We start from the raw sequence: 15,297 nt of genomic DNA on the forward strand, positions 1-15,297 counted from the left end.
CTCGTCCTCGCTGGACTCGCTGACGTGCACGCTCACAGCCGTGTTTGGGGAGTCTGTCCATTCAAAGTAAACCCCAAAACCAATGTCAAAGTTATCTGTGGCAAACTCCCAGAAAAGATAGGAGCCCTCCTCGTGTGTGGGGACCCGGACTGTGACCACCTCTCCTCTTCCGACGGTGATGACTGAGTCCGCGTCCTGCTGGATCTTCTCTTTGAAGTCTTTAATTTGGGGTCTTGTCCACATGGATGGGGCAGCAATGACCGGCATGGACTCTGTAGAGAGAAGGAAGTGGAAAAATAATGAGCAAACAAAAACCATTAGCCAATGTCCAGGTATCGTCTGATTGTCCACCCAACAGACCCCAACCCCACTGGGGTCAATAGGACGCACCTTTAAGCCCGTTCTCCAGCAGGTCTTCCAGCGGGGTCTGCCTCCAGTTCTGTCTCAGCATTGTCTATGTGTGGGTGGGTTTGTCCGTTGACCGAGGGGGCTTCTCCGGAGCCGGTGATGCTTCCCATGTTCACCTTGGATGGAGAACTGACAGGGGAGCTGGTTCCTGCCGAAAGTGCCTCCTGCTGTTTCTGTAAGGCCGAGAGGGTAAGGAGAGGGTAACACCACGTCATTTATGAGCATTCTTCATTTCTTGTATGCTGCGAAGCAAAACTGCAGTGTAAAGCATGAGGGGAAGAACAAAGAAGCTTAACTTCTAATGAGGCAGCGTTTCAGACAACCACAGGCTCCAATAGACGCTGCACACAAATCCCACTGTCTTCCACTTATAAACGCTGCATCTAATCAACCAGCTACTCAGCGCACCGCCATCATCAAGAGCAAAACTCAGCCGCGCAATTTTTTTCTTACTAAAAACAATTAGTTAATTAGTTCAGGTTCCAGGGAGCGTAAAGTGCAGGGTTTATTTTCTACATCAAAACCCGCTATAGCAATCTACTCTGATTATCGTATTTTTACAGCTGTTTTTACCCCATTTATTGTTGAAGATCTGAAGGTTTTATTAATTCTGTACAAGAAGCGAGGGCATTTTTTCATGCATTTTTTCGGCTCCACAGGAAAAAATAAACAAACCAAAAAACCACAAATTTCAGCAACGTCTTTAGATGCACAGCGGTCAGGAGTTTTCCGGGAAGCACAAGAAGTTTCCTCAAACTTTTAAACCAGTGTTTCCAAAACTCCAGTTCTCACGGCCCCCACAGGTCATGTTTCAGGATCTCCTTCGTATTACACAGGTGAGAGAATTCCTGATGCCTTGATAGTATTACACAGGTGATGGAAATACTAAGGAAATCCTGAAAACATGACCTATGGGGGCCGTGAGGACTGGAGTTTGGGAAACACCGTTTTAAACACAGGGGATTTTCTGCAAAAAAAACAAACCCTGCAGCATTTATGCTACGTGGGAACATGGTCCGACAGGTAAATGCAGCTCAGAGCAGCGAGGCTCGGGGGTCTGTGCGCTGCGTCTACCTGTTGCTGAGCGAGCTGCACTTGGTACAGCTGCTGCATGTACTGCTGGTAGTGCTGTTCCTGCAGCTGCCGGATCAGGAGCTGCTGTTGCTCGAAGTTCCCCGGGTACTGCTGCGCTGCGTACTGCTGAAACTGCACCGCTGTCTGCGAGTTCAGGGCGGCCATGATCTGCTGCCTGCAAAAAAAAAAAAATAGAATTAAGATTTGAAACACAAATGCACGGTCCTGCCCTAATGACTGCTGCACCCGCCATTGCCTGTGGCCGGCAGAGCTTTAGTAATTTTCCATTAAAATGAATGTGACAGTGCTCCGTGGACCCCATTGTTGGTGACCCCAGCGCATGTACCCTCCAACCGGTCACCAGCATTGCATACAACAGACTGCTCCTTGCACTATGGCTCATACTACGAGGGTCCTGAATGAGTGACCCACCCAAAAATATCCTTTAAGAAAGATGAGTGACTTCCGATGGGAGTACTTACTTCTGCTGTTCCATTCTAAACCGTTCATCCTCCGCTCGCATCCTCTCTTCCACCTCTCTCCGCAGCCTCTGCTCCTCTTCTTTCCTCCGCTTCTCCTCCTCTCGCAGCAGCCGCTGCCGCTCCTCCTCTTCCCGCCGTCTCCGCTCCTTAACTTCTCTCCAATAAAGTCAGCAGATGATGCTTTACACTGAACTATGTCGGACATGATTTTTGCAGCAGCGTCAACCGTTCTCACTTCCTGGGACTTAAAGCAGAAGTCCGGTCCATGATCCCTCCGGTCTTACATACCGACTGCTCCGTAAATCCATAATCACTGACTCCAGCTATACTGCAATTTGTACTGGAGTAGGAGGTAACCTGAAAGATGCCTCATGTCCTGTCAGTCTCATACTGCTGTTTTGTCCCCCATGCTTTACACTGCAGGTTGGATTCTATGTATCAAACTTAGTCAAAGTTTAAGAACTCCTGCGGCTTTAAGTTAGTGATATGATAGGGATTTGATACCACTTAAGGCAGTTGGAAATTTTACAAAATTGACCCATAAAAAAAAAATATTTCTCGCCTGATGACTCCTTTGCTTCTCCCGTGCTCACACTCTGGCGGCCATCACTTTTTTTCCTGCAGCGATGATGTTGTATAATCCATGTGACTGCTGCAGTCGATCACTGGTTTCTACGGTCTCATGCTGTACATGCCAGTGATTGGCTGCAGCAATCTGATAGAGTGACGTGACGTCATCCCTGCAGGAAACAGAAAGCTCCTTTAAACTAACAGACAACCCCTTTAAGTGTGGAAAAACAGACCCAGATGTCGATCATCATCTATCTTGTGAGATAACGACTGCCGCTAACCTCTGCTATAGACTGGAGCAGAAAGATTTGCAGGACCCTGGTCCGGGGTCCATAGAAAACCGCTGCAACCATCTCCTATCTATCGGCATCACCAGCGCCTCTTCTGGTAGAGTTGGGTGGGTTCACTGCACAATCTGCAGAGCGGTCCCTTTAAGAACGTCTCCAGTAACTATTAGTGCTGGAGTTGTCTTCAGGTACCTGTCTGCAGGTTGTGCGTCACCTTGCTGCTCAGCTCAGCTCAGCAAAAAAAGAAGGCTAAGAGCAGACGTAATAGCTGTGTACAAATATCTGAAGTGATGTCACAGTGTAGAGGGATCGTCCTTATTCTCATTTGCAGATGGAAACACGAGCAATGGGATGAAAGTGAAAAGGAGAAGATACAGATTAGATATTAGAAAGCACTTTTTGACAGTGAGGAGATCAATGAGTGGAACAGGCGGCCATGATAGGTGGAGAGTTCTCCTTCAATGGAAGTCTTCAAACACAGGCTGGACAGACATTTGTCTGAGAAGGTTTAGTGAATCCTGGATTGAGCAGGGGGTTGGACACAAGGACCCTGGAGGTCCCTTCCAACGCTAACATTTTATCATTCTATTCTACTGCATATACAGTACAGACCAAAAGTTTGGACACACCTCATTTAAAGATTTTTCTGTATGTTTATGACTATCAGCTGTGTATCCACCAGACTTCTGCACAACACAACTGATGGTCCCAACCTCATTTATAAGGCAAGACATCCCACTTATTAAACCTGACAGGGCACACCTGTGAAGTGAAAACCATTTCCGGTGACTACCTCTTGAAGCTCATCAAGAGAATGCCAAGAGTGTGCAAAGCAGTCATCAAAGCAAAAGGTGGCTACTTTGAAGAACCTAGAATATAAGACATATTTTCAGTTGTTTCACACTTTTTTCTTAAGTATATAATTCCACATGTGTTAATTCATAGTTTTGATGCCTTCAGTGTGAATGTACAATTTTAAGTCATAAACATACAGAAAAATCTTTAAATGAGAAGGTGTGTCCAAACTTTTGGTCTGTACTGTATGTGCTATTGTTTTTTGGGCACTGAATAGCAATTTTATTTATGTCGTGTATGTGCTATTGTTTCTTGTTGCACAGGTGAGAGAATTCCTGATGTCTTGATGATACTTCCATCACCTGTGTAACACTAAGGAGATCCTGAAAACATGACCTGTGGGGGCCATGAGGACTGGAGTTTGGGAAACACTGATCTAGAGGAAAGAAAAACAAAAACCCCGGGAGACAGAAGCTAATTGCCCCATATCAGGGGAAAATTCCTTCCTGACTCCACAAACGGCAATCAGGCGAGTTCCCTGGATCACCATCATCACACAATCTAGAAACTATAAGAATATATTCTTCAAGAAAGGTGTCCAGGCCCTCCTTGTATACTGGTAGTGAATCCACCATGACAGCATCATGTGACAGAGAGATCCATAGTCTTAATGCTCTTACAGTAAAGAATCCCCGTCTGTTATTATGATTAGACTAGATGGTGGCCCGATTCTAATGCATCGGGTATTCTAGAATAGGTATGCGGCCGACCGGGCGCAATCAGCAGAGCTGTGTTTAAATTTTGTGCCAAAATCGCTGATTGGTCACGGTTGCCGGCCTCGACCAATCAGCAAAGCGGTATTAAAATTTGGCGCCTATATCGCAGATTGGTCGCGGTTGTGAGTAATCAGCAGAGCGGGGTTTAAATTTGGCGCCAATAATGCTGATTGGTCGAGGCCAGTGAACGTGACCAATCAGCACAGCGGTGTTTAAATTTGGCACTAATAATGCTGATTATTCGAGACCGGTAACCGCGACCAATCAGCAGAGCGGTGTTTAAATTTGGCGCCAATTTCGCTGCTTGGTCGCGGCCGGCCACCGCGACCAATCAGCGAAGCGGTATTTAAATTTGGCACCAAATGGCTGATTGGTCGCAACCACCGGCCGTGACCAATCAGCAGAGCGGTGTTTGAATTTTGCGCCAAAATCGCTGATTGCTCGCGGGCGGTGGCCGCGACCAATCAGCAAACCGTGTTAGTGAGGACTGGAGAGCGTGTTTAAATTTGGCACCAAAATCGTTGATTAGTCGCGACCGCGATCAATCAGCAAAGAGGTGTTTAAATTTGACGACAATACTGCTGAAAGATGCAGAGCGGGGTTTAAATTTGGCGCCAAAATCGCTAATTAATCGCGGCTGACGGCCGCGACCAATCAGCAGAGCGTTGTTTAAATTTGGCCCCAATACTGCTGATTGATCTCGGCCAGCGACCGCGATCAATCAGCAGAGCGTTGTTTAAATTTGGCACCAATCTCGGTGATTGGACGCGTCTGGCGTCCGCGTCCAATCAGCAGAGCGGTGTTTAACTTTAGCGCCAAGATCACTGATTGGTTGCGCTCTCCGCACGCGACCAATCAGCGAATCGTATTGGTGAGGACCGGGGAGCGCCGCTGCCTGTGCGGATACTTCCACTCCGAGAAGCCGAGAGATGAGCGACTGCTCGCAGCTGAATTATCCCGACCCGCAGCGCCGTCCCCGGTCCTCCCGTCACACCCTACCCGCTGATGTCCCCACAGTATCCGCATGGTGTTACAAAGGTCCAGACATTTCTGTTAAAAATCGCTGATTGGTCGCTGGCGCTGCCCGCGACCAATCACCGATTTGGGCGCCAAATTTAAATATCGGCCGTGACCAATCACCGATCTTGGCTCCACATTTAAACACCGCTGTGCTGATTGGTCGCCGACGCTGGGCGCGACCAATCACCGATTTTGGCGCCACATTTAAATAGCGTCCGCGACCAATCAGTACAGCGGTGTTTAAATGTGTTTAAATGTGGAGCCAAGATCGGTGATTGGTCGCAGCCGATATTTGAATGTGGCGCCCAAATCGGTGATTGGTCGCGGGCAGCGACCAATCAGCGATTTTTAACACAAATGTCCGGACCTTGGTAACACCATGCGGATACTGTGGGGACATCAGCGGCTAGGGTGTGAAGGGAGGACCGGGGAGCGGCGCTGCGGGTCGGGATACTTCTGCTGCGAGCAGTCGCTCATCTCTCGGCTTCTCGGAGTGGAAGTATCCGCACAGGCAGCGGCGCTCCCCGGTCTTCACTAATACGATTCCGCTCCCCACTCCTCACCAATACGATTCGCTGATTGGTGAAGAGCTGGAAGGCAGCAACGAGATGAGAGGGGGCTCACGGGGAAAGAAAGGGTTAACGTCCGGCCCCTGCAGGCAGCGCTGACAAGGGGCGATGGATGCTATATGCTGGGAAATCTTCCATCTTGGGGACATTCTGCACTTAGGGGTCTTCAGGGGAACTCAGTCCCCTCAGGTGCCCTCTAGTGGAGGCTGCTGGCAGCGCAGATCTCAGTGCATATACCACAGGGGCCCTCTAGTGGAGGCTGCTGGCAGCGCAGATCTCAGTGCATACACCACAGGCGCCCTCTAGTGGAGGCTGCTGGTTGCGCAGATCTCAGTGCATACACCACAGGTGCCCTCAAGTGGAGACTGCTGGCAGCGCAGAGCTCAGTGCATACACCACAGGCGCCCTCTAGTGGAGGCTGCTGGCAGCGCAGATCTCAGTGCATACACCACAGGTGCCCTCTAGTGGAGGCTGCTGGCAGCGCAGGGCTCAGTGCATACACCACAGGTGCCCTCTAGTGGAGGCTGCTGGCAGCGCAGGGCTCAGTGCATACACCACAGGTGCCCTCTAGTGGAGGCTGCTGCCAGCGCAGAGCTCAGTGCATACACCACAGGTGCCCTCTAGTGGTGGCTGCTGGCAGCACCTTAATTCTTGTATTAGAAGACAGACTTTAGACATAGTAAATAAATTGGTGCAGATTCCTGAACATTCACATCACACTGAACCACATGATCAGAAACTGGCACCTGAGATTTTTCTTGCTTCCAGGCTGAAAGTTGAGTACCAGGGGCCCCTAATGTTACAGCCCACCCGTCCATAGCTCTGATCACTGCTCTGCTGAAGGGGATGGGTGGTCTCATTTCTGCAGGGAGAAGTGCAGCTGCTGGCAGCAAAGTCCAACACCCGACCTGTATAGCGCCTTATAATAGGAGCCGTATACGATACCTGCGCCCCCCAATGCAGAGCGGAAACCATCTGCACGGCCCTGTCCTGTGACCAGCCTGATCCCCACCGTCCACAATCTCTACAGTCTGGATCTAAATGTCTGGCCATTAATCCCTACAGCTCATAGTATCATTTGCAGGGGCAAATTCTATCCCTCCGTTCAGTTTCTGGGAAAGCTGAGTGATGAGCAATATGGCCGCCCTGACTGCTCCCACATAGGTGCACTGAGCGATACACAGAGCCGATCAGCCATCTCCCATGGTAAATGTATGGCGGCCGTATTCTGCCCTCATCCAGCTCATTGGACGTGATATAGAAAAGCGACGCCTTCATAGAAAACAACCGAAATTACATAATGTATTAGTGCAAGTCAAACTAAAGTCAAGGAGCTGTCCGGGCATGCTGGGAGTTGTAGTTTCACAACAACCAGAGACCGTTGCCCTGTGACTTACCCTTATACGGCAACAAGGCGTAGTGCAGCATCATACAGGTAAAATCTATAGGAAATGCTGTTATCACCTCCAGAGCAGCAATCGCAAGTCTGCCAGATTCCTCCTAGCTTCTCAGGCTTCGTGAACCCCCCCCTCCGCCCTGCGGCCCACCCCTGGTGGTCTCACATAGCGCATGCTCTGCTGCGGGGCATTGGGGGAGGTGCAGTGTTTCCACCAGATCACACAGGACAGATTATTCCATATGATTATTATTATTATAAACCATTTCTCATATTTGTTACATATTTTACATGGTACAAGATCAGACAAATCAGACTGATGAGAGAAGAGATAAGAAACTTTCCCCACTACCCTCTCCTGCCCGCTACAGACGGCTGATACCAGAGAGGCAACAGCACATTTCGGATTTGCCCTGACCTATAGTGGAGGAGAAACCGTTGCTGTTTGCGATGGCGCTGAGCTACCTGCGCGTGGTACAGAATAGGGCAGACCGAGGGGAACACATGGGACCTTTACCCTTCCACCAGTCTTGAGGGGGCGCCCACTACCCTGGTACCCAACACAAAGGTGCCCCCTCCTCCATGACGCTTCTCATGCGCGTTCATCTTCTGAACAGATCATGAAATGCCCCTGAGTGGGCGCACATAGAATAGAATTAAAAATCCCAAACAAGTGCGAAAAAAACCACAAAACACAAAAGTGCAGGCGCAGCCAAATTATGTTTAACCCCTTTCATGTCCACCAATCGTAGTGGCAAAGAACGGGTTAAATCACAGCACTCTGAATTAGTGTCGGCCGCCACGAGGAGCGATGAGGAGGCGACACTTATCGAAAAGGATCCAGGTCATGTGAGCGACTTACTGCCCTGGCCCCTCCCCCTGATTGCAGGCCCCGCCCCATGATCACTTGCCCCTCCCCCTGATTACCGGCTCCTCCCCCTGACCGCAGGCCCCTCCTTTATCTAGTATAATACACTCTGTAGTACACAGATTTTGAACGCCACAGGGAATAAGAGTTGTCAGATTTGAGCAGGTAGAGCCCCCGGCCGGGGTACTGGTGGCTGCCGGCGTCCACCTCTTCGTGACGATCCCGCCTGTAGACCGGCACAATCTCCTCCAGCTGAGGCTTGTTGGCGGTCTTTTCGGCTTTCTCTTCGTTGTTGGGATTCTCTGTAAAGAACAGACACAAGTCAGGAGTGAGTCCAGGATATCAGAGTGGGACAAGTCATGGGCGCGGAGCTAAAACAGAAGCATAAAGGGGTCTTCCGGGAATAATCCGGAAACAAGCAGTCTTACAGAAATCCCGCAGAGAGAGTACAGGGCGACTCATGCTGATCTGATCCGTTTTTGGTGCGGTTTTTCCTCCATCTTCGTTGGGTAAAATTGCAAAGTGCTTGTAAACACCAGGAACTTTACATTTCACTCTTTATTAAAAAGTATCTCTGTTGTCAAATATGGAGGTATTCTTAATTCTATAGTTTACAGCTGGTTGCCTAGGATACCGGCCACCACTACAAACTATCAGTGGTGACTGGTTTCCTTGGCAAGGAGAGCACGCTCGCAAGCTTTTTACTTTAAAGTGTGAATGAGCCTCTCTGACGCTAGATGCGGCCCGTTTTCCCTCTGCAGAGGCACAGCTCCTCCACCAGTGGCATTGGGGAGAGGATAAATTAGGCAGCGACTCAACCATCCCGCCAGTCTGATAGGTCAATCTTAAAGAACCTACGGAAAGCGAGAGAGACCACAGTAACGCCCCAGAGAGCACATTGTTGGTTTTTGATCTCCTGCAGAGGTGAACATCCATGACCAGTTGGTGCTTATCCAGAAGCCTCCGACCTCCTCGGAACAAGGGGCTGGGACGCTGCTTCTCAAGAGGCCCCGACCTCGTCCGGATGAGGGGGTGAGACGCTGCTTCTCGAAAGGCCCCCTACCTCGTCCGGATGAGGGGGTGAGATGCTGCTTCTCGAAAGGCCCCCTACCTCGTCCGGATGAGGGGGTGAGACGCTGCTTCTCAAGAGGCCCCGACCTCGTCCGGATGAGGGGGTGAGATGCTGCTTCTCGAAAGGCCCCCTACCTCGTCCGGATGAGGGGGTGAGACGCTGCTTCTCAAGAGGCCCCGACCTCGTCCGGATGAGGGGGTGAGACGCTGCTTCTCGAAAGGCCCCCTACCTCGTCCGGATGAGGGGGTGAGATGCTGCTTCTCAACAGGCGCCCAACCTGCTCAGGACGAGGGGGTGAGACGCTGCTTCAATAGGACCCCCAGAACTCTTCAGGGCGAGGGGGTGAGACCCCCTAACTCCTCAGGACGAAAGGGTGAGATGCTGCTTCTAAAGAGACCCCCCGACCTCCTCAGGACGAAGGGGTGAGATGCTGCTTCTCGAGAGGCCCCAACCTCCTTAAATCAAAGGGGTGAGACGCTGCTTCTCGAGAGGCCCCAACCTCCTCAAGACGAGGGGGTGAGACACTGCTTCTTGAGAGGCCCCAACCTCCTTAAGACGAGGGGGTAAGACACTGGTTCTCGAGAGGCCCCAACCTCCTTAAAACGAGGGGGTAAGATGCTGCTTCTCGAGAGACCCCCGACCTCTTCAGGAAGAGGGGGTGAGACGCAGTGAAGACCTGCTACAGTATTTATTGTACAGGAATGAAGTATGAAAATTGTACAAAGTACCTTCGTCCTCGTCCTCGCTGGACTCGCTGACGTGCACGCTCACAGCCGTGTTTGGGGAGTCTGTCCATTCAAAGTAAACCCCAAAACCAATGTCAAAGTTATCTGTGGCAAACTCCCAGAAAAGATAGGAGCCCTCCTCGTGTGTGGGGACCCGGACTGTGACCACCTCTCCTCTTCCGACGGTGATGACTGAGTCCGCGTCCTGCTGGATCTTCTCTTTGAAGTCTTTAATTTGGGGTCTTGTCCACATGGATGGGGCAGCAATGACCGGCATGGACTCTGTAGAGAGAAGGAAGTGGAAAAATAATGAGCAAACAAAAACCATTAGCCAATGTCCAGGTATCGTCTGATTGTCCACCCAACAGACCCCAACCCCACTGGGGTCCATAGGACGCACCTTTAAGCCCGTTCTCCAGCAGGTCTTCCAGCGGGGTCTGCCTCCAGTTCTGTCTCAGCATTGTCTATGTGTGGGTGGGTTTGTCCGTTGACCGAGGGGGCTTCTCCGGAGCCGGTGATGCTTCCCATGTTCACCTTGGATGGAGAACTGACAGGGGAGCTGGTTCCTGCCGAAAGTGCCTCCTGCTGTTTCTGTAAGGCCGAGAGGGTAAGGAGAGGGTAACACCACGTCATTTATGAGCATTCTTCATTTCTTGTATGCTGCGAAGCAAAACTGCAGTGTAAAGCATGAGGGGAAGAACAAAGAAGCTTAACTTCTAATGAGGCAGCGTTTCAGACAACCACAGACTCCAATAGACGCTGCACACAAATCCCACTGTCTTCCACTTATAAACGCTGCATCTAATCAACCAGCTACTCAGCGCACCACCACCATCAAGAGCAAAACTCAGCCGCGCAATTTCTTTCTTACTAAAAACAATTAGTTAATTAGTTCAGGTTCCAGGGAGCGTAAAGTGCAGGGTTTATTTTCTACATCAAAACCCGCAATAGCAATCTACTCTGATTATCGTATTTTTACAGCTGTTTTTACCCCATTTATTGTTGAAGATCTGAAGGTTTTATTAATTCTGTACAAGAAGCGAGGGCATTTTTTCATGCATTTTTTCGGCTCCACAGGAAAAAATAAACAAACCAAAAAACCACAAATTTCAGCAACGTCTTTAGATGCACAGCGGTCAGGAGTTTTCCGGGAAGCACAAGAAGTTTCCTCAAACTTTTAAACCAGTGTTTCCAAAACTCCAGTCCTCACGGCCCCCACAGGTCATGTTTCAGGATCTCCTTCGTATTACACAGGTGAGAGAATTCCTGATGCCTTGATAGTATTACACAGGTGATGGAAATACTAAGGAAATCCTGAAAACATGACCTATGGGGGCCGTGAGGACTGGAGTTTGGGAAACACCGTTTTAAACACAGGGGATTTTCTGCAAAAAAAAACAAACCCTGCAGCATTTATGCTACGTGGGAACATGGTCCGACAGGTAAATGCAGCTCAGAGCAGCGAGGCTCGGGGGTCTGTGCGCTGCGTCTACCTGTTGCTGAGCGAGCTGCACTTGGTACAGCTGCTGCATGTACTGCTGGTAGTGCTGTTCCTGCAGCTGCCGGATCAGGAGCTGCTGTTGCTCGAAGTTCCCCGGGTACTGCTGCGCTGCGTACTGCTGAAACTGCACCGCTGTCTGCGAGTTCAGGGCGGCCGTGATCTGCTGCCTGCAAAAAAAAAATAGAATTAAGATTTGAAACACAAATGCACGGTCCTGCCCTAATGACTGCTGCACCCGCCATTGCCTGTGGCCGGCAGAGCTTTAGTAATTTTCCATTAAAATGAATGTGACAGGGCTCCGTGGACCCCATTGTTGGTGACCCCAGCGCATGTACCCTCCAACCGGTCACCAGCATTGCATACAACAGACTGCTCCTTGCACTATGGCTCATACTACGAGGGTCCTGAATGAGTGACCCACCCAAAAATATCCTTTAAGAAAGATGAGTGACTTCCGATGGGAGTACTTACTTCTGCTGTTCCATTCTAAACCGTTCATCCTCCGCTCGCATCCTCTCTTCCTCCTCTCTCCGCAGCCTCTGCTCCTCTTCTTTCCTCCGCTTCTCCTCCTCTCGCAGCAGCCGCTGCCGCTCCTCCTCTTCCCGCCGTCTCCGCTCCTTAACTTCTCTCCAATAAAGTCAGCAGATGACGCTTTACACTGAACTATGTCGGACATGATTTTTGCAGCAGCGTCAACCGTTCTCACTTCCTGGGACTTAAAGCAGAAGTCCGGTCCATGATCCCTCCGGTCTTACATACCGACTGCTCCGTAAATCCATAATCACTGACTCCAGCTATACTGCAATTTGTACTGGAGTAGGAGGTAACCTGAAAGATGCCTCATGTCCTGTCAGTCTCATACTGCTGTTTTGTCCCCCATGCTTTACACTGCAGGTTGGATTCTATGTATCAAACTTAGTCAAAGTTTAAGAACTCCTGCGGCTTTAAGTTAGTGATATGATAGGGATTTGATACCACTTAAGGCAGTTGGAAATTTTACAAAATTGACCCATAAAAAAAAAATATTTCTCGCCTGATGACTCCTTTGCTTCTCCCGTGCTCACACTCTGGCGGCCATCACTTTTTTTCCTGCAGCGATGATGTTGTATAATCCATGTGACTGCTGCAGTCGATCACTGGTTTCTACGGTCTCATGCTGTACATGCCAGTGATTGGCTGCAGCAATCTGATAGAGTGACGTGACGTCATCCCTGCAGGAAACAGAAAGCTCCTTTAAACTAACAGACAACCCCTTTAAGTGTGGAAAAACAGACCCAGATGTCGATCATCATCTATCTTGTGAGATAACGACTGCCGCTAACCTCTGCTATAGACTGGAGCAGAAAGATTTGCAGGACCCTGGTCCGGGGTCCATAGAAAACCGCTGCAACCATCTCCTATCTATCGGCATCACCAGCGCCTCTTCTGGTAGAGTTGGGTGGGTTCACTGCACAATCTGCAGAGCGGTCCCTTTAAGAACGTCTCCAGTAACTATTAGTGCTGGAGTTGTCTTCAGGTACCTGTCTGCAGGTTGTGCGTCACCTTGCTGCTCAGCTCAGCTCAGCAAAAAAAGAAGGCTAAGAGCAGACGTAATAGCTGTGTACAAATATCTGAAGTGATGTCACAGTGTAGAGGGATCGTCCTTATTCTCATTTGCAGATGGAAATGACGCGCCCCTGGGCCTGTGTCGCGCTGCGTTGCGCATGCGGGAGCCTACCCGGAGCCGGATCAGTAGAGGGTTGTAGTCTCGTGGCGGTGACCCGGTCCGTGCCCAGGGAGTCAAACTAGACGGCAGTCTATTAGTAGTAAATAGTTGATGACTACGCCACCCGTTGAATGCAGCCAGGGGGCTGCTGCTGCAGGGCAGACCGCTGAGGCCGGTGGAAGGATGGTGCAGCGTGATAGTATAACCCCCAACGGGAGGGGTATGGCCTCAGGGCAGCCGACGTGGATGATGGGGGTAGCAGGAACCACTCAGACACGGTATGGTAGCGTTCAGGGTCTTTACTGGTAACAACGATAGACCCTCCCGGAGTACTTGCTAGCGAACGGGGCCTGGTCAGTCCTTGAGCAGATGGGATCTCCCCTGGCCAGGCGTAGTTGTAGGCCTCCCAAGCTGACTGTACTCTTCTGGCTACCTTGCTGGAAGCTGATGTAAGTAGCCCACGTCCCTGAGTGTACCGTGTGGTGCTCACCCGTATGGCCGGTGACTCGGGGCCTTCTAATGGCTTCCGCTCCACGATGGCGGTGCTGGTCCCACGCGTGTGACCGGGCCTTCGGGCTTCTGGGCCAGGGGACCTGAAATCCCCTGCCTGACGGATTCTGCTGCTGGGTAGAAGTTAGTCCCCACAGCCTCGGACTCCGGGTCCGGTAAAGAATCTTCTTAGTCAGGGCGAGCTCTTTAGCTGCCAGCCCCTGACTCCTTGTGACTCTGCTGCTTCCTATGCTGCTCTTGTCTCTACTCTTCCTGGACTCCCTAACCCTGCCTCAGCCCCGGGTTTATACAGGGGAAGTTCTTCCCCTCCCAAGGCTGGGCAGGAGGTGTGGCATGCACAGGATCCCTGACCAAAGGACCTCCCACCTGCTCTCAGACGTAATATCTCTATCACTGTGACAACCAGACCCCTGGGGTGTCACACTCCCCCCTAGTGAAATTTAGTACTCCGGGACTAAACACTTTTTAGAAAAATATAACAAGGTATATCAAAGAACAATAAAATACAATAAGGAAACACAATAAGATGGTCACGGATGTCCGCAACCGGGTGCAGTCTTTGAAGAAAAGCAAAGGTGTCCATTTCACCAACACAGGGAGACGTAACCAGGTAGGGGTCTGTCCTACCCCGAGTCCTTAACAGTCTCTAGTCCATCCTGGGTTACGCTCCAACTATATACAAAGGATTCCCGGTAAATCCACCGAAGACTCCTAAAAACAACTAGAAACACAAAATTACACACAAGCAACAATAAACAGGTAAACATTGTAAAACAACTTAAACATTTAGATCCTCCAACGTGCGGGTAACTGGCCTCTAGTGGCCCTAGTGGACCTACGGAGCTGACTGTCTGGCCCTGAACTACAGGGTGTAGGAGCTGTCAAGGGTAAACTGGGCAGCTGTCTACCGGCTCTTTGTCTCACTAGGGGTACGGCAGGCTCACTATAAGCAGAGGGTGGATTCTCCTGTTCCGCTTGGGTGGAGTCTTCTGCCTCCTGGACCGGCTGCTCTTCCAGCTCTACCCGTTGCTCCGTAGGTTCTTGGGATGATGGTTGGAGGAAGGTGAGTACGGGTACCACAACTGCACCATTGACTTGAGTCCAAGACCGAGGGAAGTCCCCGAGCACGGTACTAACCATATCTTCCCTTTCTTCCACGGGTCGATGGTCTTCCTGTTCCTCCTCAGGGTTCCTCAGTTGTTCGGGGCACTTCTTCAGGTGGTCCCGGGATACAATGGCTGTGGTTTCCCCTCCGTCTTTACTGATGGTACAGACCTTCGGGTTCTCGTGGCTTGAGGGCAGTACGGTGTACGGGTCCTTCTCCCACTGGTCGTCCAACTTGTGGAGCCGTCTCTTCCTCTTCAAGACCTGCTCTCCGGGTACCAGGGGAACAGCGGGAGCATACTGGTTGTAAGTCTTCTCTTGTCTTTCCCTAGCCTGACAGAGACTTCGCTCCACGCTCTCCTGTACTTTCCGGTACTGCTGCTGCCTCTCTGTGTCCCAGTCTGTTTCTGGTGAAGTGTCCTCGGGCGTCAGGAC

The 15,297-nt window shown here is 50.6% G+C and overlaps 1 protein-coding gene and 1 pseudogene across 1 annotated transcript in view; both read right to left on the bottom strand.

Moving 5' to 3' along the window:
* Nucleotides 1-392: 392 nt before the first annotated feature.
* Nucleotides 393-15,297, bottom strand: part of LOC141233116 (Golgi resident protein GCP60-like) — a 172,426-nt gene continuing 157,521 nt past the window's right edge. The window contains exons 7-8 of the mRNA XM_073667864.1: nucleotides 1,483-1,657; nucleotides 393-581 (exon numbers count right to left, since the gene is read on the bottom strand). Of these exons, the coding sequence (XP_073523965.1) occupies nucleotides 393-581; nucleotides 1,483-1,657 (364 nt within the window). The remainder of the gene's footprint in view (nucleotides 582-1,482; nucleotides 1,658-15,297) is intronic.
* On the bottom strand, nucleotides 8,336-13,998 carry LOC141233115 (Golgi resident protein GCP60-like; annotated as a pseudogene).

Source organism: Phyllobates terribilis, unplaced genomic scaffold (genome assembly GCF_046119375.1).
Source record: "Phyllobates terribilis strain yellow unplaced genomic scaffold, ASM4611937v1 Scaffold_564__1_contigs__length_1074168, whole genome shotgun sequence".
NCBI lineage: Eukaryota > Metazoa > Chordata > Amphibia > Anura > Dendrobatidae > Phyllobates > Phyllobates terribilis.